This window comes from Branchiostoma floridae, unplaced genomic scaffold, assembly GCF_000003815.2.
Source record: "Branchiostoma floridae strain S238N-H82 unplaced genomic scaffold, Bfl_VNyyK Sc7u5tJ_1342, whole genome shotgun sequence".
NCBI classification, from domain to species: domain Eukaryota; kingdom Metazoa; phylum Chordata; class Leptocardii; order Amphioxiformes; family Branchiostomatidae; genus Branchiostoma; species Branchiostoma floridae.
This window is the reverse complement of record NW_023365704.1, coordinates 795-11,008: the sequence shown is the minus strand read 5'-3', so window position 1 is coordinate 11,008 and position 10,214 is coordinate 795. Positions and strand designations below refer to the sequence as shown.

General features: G+C 40.9%; 1 protein-coding gene across 1 annotated transcript in view; it reads right to left on the bottom strand.

Moving 5' to 3' along the window:
* The window catches only part of LOC118407442, a 13,785-nt gene extending 4,269 nt beyond the window's left edge, over positions 1–9,516 (bottom strand). Inside the window, exons 1-7 of the mRNA XM_035807919.1 lie at positions 9,388–9,516; positions 6,426–6,620; positions 3,708–3,786; positions 2,996–3,295; positions 2,040–2,252; positions 1,021–1,245; positions 3–146 (exon numbers count right to left, since the gene is read on the bottom strand). Coding sequence (XP_035663812.1) covers positions 3–146; positions 1,021–1,245; positions 2,040–2,252; positions 2,996–3,295; positions 3,708–3,780 — 955 coding nt within the window. The 5' untranslated portion in view covers positions 3,781–3,786; positions 6,426–6,620; positions 9,388–9,516. The remainder of the gene's footprint in view (positions 1–2; positions 147–1,020; positions 1,246–2,039; positions 2,253–2,995; positions 3,296–3,707; positions 3,787–6,425; positions 6,621–9,387) is intronic.
* Positions 9,517–10,214: the final 698 nt, after the last annotated feature.

Sequence of the window (10,214 nt, the reverse complement as noted above, 5' to 3'; positions counted from 1 at the left end):
CAGGAACTCGTTGGTGTGACGATGACGTGGCATGGCTAGCGTACCGCCATCTTGTTGGCATGTTGCCTGTGCGTTCTGGAGGGTCATCGGGGTGTTGTGGGGCTTGTAGCAGAAACCGCCGTGGACGATGTAACCATCGGGGCATCCTTAAATTAAATATCAATCTTTATGACTCGCCTAAAGTAATCTGACGACTTTCATCTCCACACTTTAACAGTGCAAACATAACAATAAGTACGGTTCACGATTCTAATTATTGTATGCACCGAAATGCACCGTGGGTAATAGGTCAGAGTTGAAGACTCCTGAGACAAATGAAACCCGTCAGGTCATGTATCGAGGTTGGTTGGGAAAGAAAATAGTTTGGTGCCTTACGTCGATGTCGGTTATACATCCAGGTAATATATAAGATACGCCAAAAAGTAGTTACTCAAGCAACTGGATATGGTTTTGGAAACGGTCAGACGTTTCGGATAGAACCCACTATCATTCGTCAGTGACACTGAAGTGATCTAGACCCATCCCTGAGTTAGGTGCCTAATCATCTTTGACAAACTACACACAATGCATGCGCACATGGAATTGTGAACCTCCTCATTGCCAGAGATAAATTAAATAGACCATGTTATGAAAAAATCTAATTAACAGCGAATTCCAAATCATCAATTTTATGTACAGTACCAAGGCACAAAACTGTAAGGAAAAGTATGGTCGGTATGTATACAACTGTTACAGATCTAGGTAACAATCAATGATAATAGGTACTATTCTATGAACAAAGACGTTTAGATGTGTCCCAAAACACACTCCTCTGTTACATTAGTAACCCTTGCAAATCATACTTTTTAGGTCCTGAATTTCTACTATTAGGTCATGAAATAAAATTCTGACAATTGTAACGTCACTGTGACTGACACTTCACAAAAAAGGCAAGTGTCGTGATGACTTGGAATTGTACGGTTATTGCGATAGTTATACATAAGTCTTCTTAAAAATGTTTGTTAAAAAAGAACTACCCACCCAAGCCTGGATAAACCTCCACTTCACACACCGACAGCACGTCAGTATCCGACCTCGCAGGCAGCTGGATCCGAACGTGTCTACCGACGATGGGGCGCCCACAGTCCACCGTGATGCTCTGTCCATTGGACAGCTTTTGGCGATACGGGGTCCCGCAGATTTCACTTGATTCCCACGACTGCCACTCTCCTTTTATTCGAACTTCAAAATTCTCGAGGAGGCGCCCTTCAAAGAATAAATGAATAGATAAATACGAGTTTATTGAATCGTCAAAAAGACATTACAATTAATATTTCAAAAAATACAAACAAGCATACAAAATAACAAAACATTTCGACAACAGTGAAACGGTGTCATGATATAAAGTAGAAAAAAAATGATTTGAAAGCTTGAATGACGGTTAGAGAATTTAGCATTATACTGATTCAAATTTAAAAGGTTGAAAGTTAAAAGTTTTTGTGAAGTTTACATTTGCGAATATAAATGGGCTAAAGAATTTACCAGAGAGCTAACAGGGTTTCAATTCATACCTTATTAATCAATTTGCACATGCACGTTGCACGCTTAGGCGAGTTTTATATTGTGTTGGTTCGGGCGTCGAGGGTGCGGCACGCTTTAAGCACCACAGGAAAAATTGTAAAAATGTTCTTACTATTGATTGCATTTAATTAACCACAATTAAGAACGCCTCATGAAAATGCAATGTGGCTCTTTAGCGTGAATTATCTACCGAAAACAGGAGGAAATGCATAGATACATGTACAGACAACTTCCGCACAACATTTGCATTATTTTTTACCTGCAAGGAGGTATGTGATTGATAACGCTTGCTGAATATTTCAGTGCTTCTCCAACGTGTGGGTTTAGGGATTAATTCGCTGCAGTCTGACGCACTTATTTGGGAAATGTCTCACCCTACATTATGCATCTAAATTTCTCTCTCTCTCTCTCTCTCTCTCTTTTCTCTTTTCTTTCTCTCTCTCTCTCCCTCTCCCTCTCTGATAAAAAATTATACTTACCACAACAGTCCCCGCGATTGAGAACTCGCACGGTTGAAATGGGCCAGTCTCTCTCGAGGGCAACTTCCCACCACGGGTCGATCTCAGCGTTGGTCAAGGTGCATTGACCATCAGGCACGGACGTCCCTTTCTCTCCGTCCACAGCCAGGTCAGCTGTGTTGGACCCATCGGTGCTGCTTTGCGAGGCAGGCTTACCCAGGGCAACGTTCTCCACTGTAAGGTAAAAAGAAATGTCACAAGAAAAACTTTATAGAACAATATGTGTTACATATCAATACATACACACACCAGTCCATTGCTGGTATTTGTTGTTCGATTGCAGAGCCTACAAGGTAAAATATCGACAAACACACGGGCAGAGGCAAAGGTGACGATACTACTTAACTCTAAACAATGTAGTCGTGGTAGTATCTTACATATTTTGTAAAAGAAAACTTCAAAGGCTCCTGGGTGGAAAGAAATCAAAACCTTTTTTCCTAAACATAGTGTTATCATTTGACCAGGGTATAATACTGTGATATTTCAGGATGGTCAGTGTACCTTTCAGAAAATACGATAAAAAGAGATCATTGGACGAACGTAAACCTTATAACAGATAGTTTCGTTAATCCACGACCCTATGGTATAGAAGTTTTTAATTAATAGGGTAATAATAAGATAAAATGTTGAAGTGTCAGGGTGTCATAATCCCATTCGTAAAAATTTCAGACCATAGCAGCTAACACCTTACATACTATAGCCCGATATGTCCCATTTAAGCGATTCTCATACGGCAAAATACATGGGTGAAGTGAGGAAGGTCGTGTAAAGTGCCTTTCCAAGGGTACAACGTTGGGGAACGGCGGAGATCGAACTCAGGACCTATATATTTCGAGCCGAACGCTCTACCAGTTACATGTACGTCACGCCCGATGCCACAGTACATTGTACATTGTGTAGCACATTGAGTAACTCACCTGTACATGATACCCGAACGTTTGGCGATGCTCTCCAAACACCATGGTATCGGATGAAGAAAGTTCCAGTAATTTCGTCAGCATTGAAGTGGTCACTCTTCACGAACATGCTGTACCCCTCCGTTGCACCTACAGTCTTACCAATAACCCATTTGTCAGGGATGTGGTACAGGTACCAGTCGCTGGTGTCGCTGCGGTACACCGGATATTCAGATGAAGTCATGTCCGTCAGCGTGTAGGTTGTCATTTGAGTGTCGTGGCTTGGAGGATGATTGTCGGAGATGCGGACAATACGACATCCTGAAATCAGGGTAAACGGGGTTGTGAGGAACTGGTCGCAACTTGTTTGGTCATATCTTAATCACACACACACACACACACACACACACACAGACATACTCACACACACACACACACACGCACACACACATGCATACTCACACACACACACACACACACACACATACATACACACACACACACGCACGCATACTCACACACGAATAAAAATAAAAGTAAAAGCCCTCTTACAAAAATCAAACTTGATCGGGGAACAGAAAACAGAACAGAATCAAAATATTTTCCCCAAAAATGTTTCACCTGAGTATATATAATTTACTTTATTCTGCTTGGCATTTCAAATTGGCAAAAATGGAAAATTGTGTGAATTGTATTTTTGAGGGGAAAACTTTTTTTTTAAAGTCCGACTTACCGTCCAGCATCGGCACCCCGAGCAACAAAAACAGCAAACCGATCACCATGATGGACGTGGATGGTGCTGTCATGACATCCTAGAATTTGATAGAAAAAAATTCAGGGAGATTCATAAGGGGTATTCAAAACAAGAAAAAACGCTTCAATCAAAAGATTACATAACAAAACAAGAAGTTGGAAATTTCATACCTCTGCGAAATGCTTAGAGTTATGTACATCTCTTTAAAAATGCACACAAACATGTCCATAACAAACGTCGATAAAGGTTAGACATCCAGGTAATAAGATACGCCATAAAGTTACCCATTCGGGCAAGCAACTGGATATGATTTTGGAAACGGCCAGACGCTTTAGACAATCATCCGGTGTCAGTGAAGCTGTCCATAAAATTTTGTACAAATATATGTTAAATATATGCAGGTAAAGGGGTTCGGAAGGCAGGGAAAGAAACAGTCTGGCCGGGCCAGCAAAGAAAAAAAAAAGGACCGGCCGGACAAAAACAGTGACTCCGAAGTGAGCAAATTCACCGGTATACTGTGGAAATGTCTATAACGTTATGATGATAAGGTAAAATGAGCCGCTTTTCTTACGGTGTCTTTTTTCATTCATGATCGTTCATTCGGTGGGTATAGGAATTAATCGACCATGAGTTATGTCACCGTATACACCTTGACACCGGTCATTAACTCTTATGTATTTGGTGCTTTCGTCGATCAAACGCTGAACTTTACGTAATTGACTACCTAGGCCAGGGGTGCCTAAGTATTTGCACGAACCCTATGAAATTCGTACGAATATTATGTGATACACACGAATCACTATGCAAAAACGCACGAATATTATGAAATTCGCACGAATCACTATGCAAAAACGCACGAATATTATGAAATTCGCACGAATCACTATGTGATTCACACGAACCTTATGAGATTTGCACGATCCTTATGCAAAAACGGCGGCCAGGAGGAGGCATGATTTGGAGCGTTTCTACCCGTGATATTTATATTTCAAGGCATGGAATGGACATTTACCGTCGCAAAGATGTATTTGAAAGCCTGTTAGCTACTGTTTTGCTTCATTTCGGCGTGTTATTTCGTATTTTCCGTCGCCGCCGATCGAAGCCGCCATCTTGAAAATCCCGCTCCGTCTGTCACGTGACCCCGGCAGTGGTTGCGCAATTTCAAATAAGGTTCGTGCAAATCTCATAAGGTTCGTGTGAATCACATAGTGATTCGTGCGAATTTCATAATATTCGTGCGTTTTTGCATAGTGATTCGTGTGCATCACATAATATTCGTACGAATTTCATAGGGTTCGTGCAAATGCTTAGGCACCCCTGTAGGCGAGGATGAACCGTGGGAAACACGTACCTCAGAAAAACACACGGAAAGTGTCTTGCTATTGAATTCTTGTCTTGATATTCAAATATCAATGGATAGATTTCGCTAAAAGCCTACAGTAGTCTATATCATCAAATGCTTCTCAATTGCACCTCAGTTACGCCAAGAGAAGTGAGCATTTGGTGTTCTGCCATTGTATGACATCTGCTAGTATTGTTTTTGGTTCTATTGTCTGTCTGTAAACCTGACACACGGCCATGGAAAGTCCGGTAACGTGATTTTGTTGTTTTTTTCGATACCTGCACCGCCAGGTGCAACCGCAAATATTCTCAGGTTTCTGCACAAATCGTATTTTTTGCCCGGTAATTCATTTACACATGGACTTGATATTGCACCCCTACAAAAAATTTTACTTTAAGCCAGAAATTCACCTTCATTAATGTTTCTAGAATCTGGAATCCTCTTTATTATTCCAGGGACCGTTGGTTTGAAGGAAATACAGGCAAATTTGAAAAGACTTGTAGACAGGTATAGATAAACTGACACTTTTTTATAGTGTCAAGCTACATTTTCTTTTAGAAACCGGTAGAACTGATAGTCCGGTAACCGAGATAAGAAAATATGGAAGAAAATACGTCCCTTTATAAGTTGATAAGAACGATTATCATTCATTTTAGATCATTGATATCTATACTGCAAATTCAAAATATCTAAGTGTTACAGAATGTGCCGTCATAGTAAAACCTAAGTCTTATAGCCTTACCTATAAGGTAATTTCGGAGACAACCGTTAGCATGTGTGTATTTCCCCTTGCTCTTTACAAACTCGTTACAAAAGTTTGCATTTCTTGCCTTTAATTTTTTTATCGAAAAAACTATCAACAAAACATGGTGATAACATATTCCAGTCATTTATACAAAAACAATGCATCACAACATAAATACATGAATACATTCAAGAACAAACAAGCAAAGCAAATTCTCCAATTTTTTCATCCCCCTCTCCCCCCCCCTCTCTCTCTCTCTCTCTATCTATCTATCTGTCTATCTATCTATCTATCTCTCTCTATATATAGTTCGCCGATAAAATCAGTGCAACATGAGCTTTAATCATATTCATTTTTCAAAACTGTTAGACTACTAGTTGCAAGATGCTCCTTTTTATTCTATCCGTTGGGAGGTCTTCAAAGTATTAGGCTATATAGAAGCTGTCAGTGAGCTTTCTTTTAGGCGGTAGTGAATTCCTACCTCACTCGGAATCTCCACATAACTAATACATCTTTCCGTAATACTGAGTGCATGTAAATCGAAATGATGAGATATTGATTTTTCATCATATAACGTAGCAGCTTATGAACGTTCAAAATGTGTACTTACGTCTGAGGGCTTAGTGATACGACAAGACTGTCGAGGGAGTATGTGGATGTTCACGATTCAGCGGCATATACCAACTGCGGACCTGCAATTTTGACTGCGCCACAGGATGACGGGCGGGAATCCCCTTGGCAGATTGCCATGCAGAGTGAACCGTGCCCAGGCTAAACGGGAGAGATCCCCTCCTGTTCACTTAAACTGTGCAGAAATAAAGAATAAACATGCCGTAAGTTCAACAAAAAACACAATATTTCATGTACCTTTTGGGACTATATAAGCTAAACGAGGGATTTGTACCCCTAGTCCTATTCGCTTATACCGCGTGCACAGAAATATTAACTCTAGTTTGACCGAGCTTTTTTGTCAATCTTAGATGTAAATCTTCATCTTATTCTTTAAAATAAACACACCTTTTTCCGCGGGGTAACCTTTATTCGTTGTATATAAGATAGGAGTATACAAGGAAATCAAGTCGACAGACGAGTGTTTCAGACTGGAATGCTATGAAAATATTGCAATCTAAAACCAACGTCCGTCGACTAGATATCCCTAAATATCACGTATTCTAAACAACGGATATAGGTTACCATTTGGATAAACCCTATTCAGACCGGGCTTTTTTTGTCATCCCTGGACGGGTGGGGGGAGGTCTTTTGAGGCCCTCCACTTCTAAGTCCTATAACTCTAGCACAACGTGCCGTAGGGCCACCAAATTTTCAGGGCATGATATCGACATAATATCTGACAAATATTTGACGTTCGACGTTACGTTGACGTAAGATGACGTAATTATGACGTCATTAATTTGATGATATTGGCCGGACCCATGAAAAAAGGGTATTCTCATAAAACTTCAAGTTATGCTACTAAACTGTAACAACAAGTGCAGATAACAGAATAATAATGTTTATTACGACTTGCGTTGCCAATAGCAACATCAATGACGTCAAAATGACGTCATAAAATGACGTCATGCACATCTAAGATACGAGTTGGGCTCCGCCATATTATATCCACCACCTTGAATTTTTAAATACTTTTTTTGCAACAAATAAGCACAAAGGGCAATGGAAATAGACTAAATTCATTCATTTAGATGGTTTTTGATGAAAAAATACCAGGTAGTTTCAAATTTTAAGGGATAATTAGCTTGTTATTCTTGATCTGGCCATACGGTCCGCCATCTTAGATTTTGGGCTGATGATGTCATCAAATTAGCATAATTTATGCATGTATAATTATAAAAGATATGCTAAATAATATAAGATTATATTTATGTAACTAAATAGCAGTAATATAGCAAATAAATGTGAAAAACACATTGTTAGAACCAAAAATAGTGATTTCTGGCAAAACTGCCTGTCAAAAAACGGTTGCCATGGCAACAAGAGAAAATGGGAGATATGTCAAACTTTGTAAAATTGTTGCTAACAATATTTTAGGAAAACTCACCAAATTTGGTGGCTCTAGCATAAGCCATTTTGGCGTTATAGGACATCAAAGTAGCCGCGGGCCTCAAAAGCCCCCACCCCCCGGTCTGAATAGGGTAAAGGTGAACTACCGTTACTATGATCGCCTGGAAACGGTTTAGCATTTCTATCGTCTAGTATACAGTTGCAAGGCCATAATGTAGCAACAGTAAACTGAATCCGCCCTCGACGATTGTCTACATGTAGCTATGACGCATATGCAAAGACCCACCTTTTCTGTCAACCTATAACCCTGACGCACAATAGCGGACAGACCAGTCACTTGATCTGTTTGTTTGTTTGTTTTTTGAGCGCAGCGGGTTGTCAAGTGCTAAGCCTAGCAGCAAGTACAATATGGCTGACGCAATAGTTGCCCCCCCCCCCCCCTGCTTGAAACCCAGTGTGCAGTTATTGGATTAAACCCATCGTAGGAAGGCCAGAACTGTTACAATTGATGACCGAGGCTATTTAGCAGGTCTTGTGACACCCCTCTGATATTTCTGTTCCTCAATCATTAACACAAAGACCGACACCGTGGAAATACTTTGTCCATGCTAGAAAAAAGTAGGTAAAGATATATCAAAGCTTGCAGTTCTGTTGCAGTACCGTAACAAGTCTTTGTGAGATCCCGTGGCGCAATCAGCAGCGCCTTGGGCTTAGGCCCAGGAGGTCGCCATCGATCTTGTGTAATTCAGTAAGGCACTTAACACGACTTTCCTCACTTTACTACTAGGTGAAAATGAGAACCTAGCTTCGGCTAGGACCGTCAGTCGGATAGGACGACGTTAAATGGAGGCCCTGTGTTTGAGGAGAGCCACACCGCATGTACGTCAAAGATCCCGCCAAATTTCCGGGTGCTAGTGGATTTAAGTCGGCGTGCAGGCTACAAAATCTTCAGCAAGTTGAAGTTGGTAGCCTCAAACTAAAGAAGATGAGTCGCTGAGAAGCCTAAATCTAACTTGATGTTTCCAGGCCTCATCTAGACCTACCCATGGCCACTTACCAAATATCAGTACAATCCATCTAGACGTTCCGGAGTTATGCTGTCCGTTCACACACATTTTACATTTTTACATTTTACAGAAACATAGAAAGTTTACAAAAACATAACCTTCTTGGAGAACTCCCATAGAACTTCCAAAGGGGAATTCTTTGCCTGTTTCATGAGCTTCAATCGGGCGCGGTCACATAGGTCGTGCGATCGTCGTACAATTTTGATGCCATAGAATTATCAAGCACACCTTGACAGAACAAACCACCGACATGGATCCAAAAGAGCATGTTTGTGTACCGAGACAGTTGAACTTTACAGGAGACTTACGTTTTTTTTTCCTCCAAAAAGTTAGCGGTCGTACGACGATCTCACGACCTACATGTGACTGCGCCCGACCGACCACGTTCGAGACAAGGGGTCAACTGCGCCCGCAACCCTAACCCATTAATTCGGACTGATGTAGACTGAAAATCATCAAGAAAAGTTAGAGTAAAACATTTACCTGGTACTATGAGCGTCTGGAAACGGTTTTGCTTGTCAATGAGTTGTAGCTCGTGTATATGTTCAGGAGCAAGAACATAACGTGATAAGCATCGGCAAACTTATACCCACCGCCCAACCTGCACCATTGTCTACCTGTAGCTATGCAATGACGTACATATACATGTGGAAAGTTTCGTGACTATCGTGTCTGTCTATTTATAGCCAATGCACAGAGTCACGGAAAGTCCCGTCTTGTTTTTCTCGCTACCTGACACGCGCAAAGCCATAATAATTGTACTTATCGAAACAGATATGTCATGCTATGACGTCACCGTTATGTTATTGCCAACTGTTTGTTACCAATATGTTAATTAGGAAAGTCCCCGGATGCTGTGAAGCCAAGCTCCATTGTTGTTAAGCAAAGCTCACGCACATTAAAACCGAGTTGCGATTAACCTCACATGAGTCGTCCTAGCGATCCCTGGAGTTAACTACTAACGCAACGCTTGTCTTCTCTGCAATGGCTAGAGAATTCACTGAGATAAAATGGCTCAAAATCCCTTTCTTCATTTCATTTTTCAGCGCTGGTCAACAAACGAAATCTGCAATATACATATGACGAAGATTGTGACTCTACCTCGCTATAGAGGTCGCTATTGGAGTCCCTACTGGAATTCTACTGGTAGAGATTATGATCAGAGTCTTTGGTGGTACGATTGATATAACTCCGTGCCATTCGCTATAATGCTAAGATTCCTTTTTTTTGCTACATGTTAATCATTAGTCCAGTACCACCTGGGATTCCCAAAGAACCGACACGGCCAGTGACCGAGGGCTAATTACAAG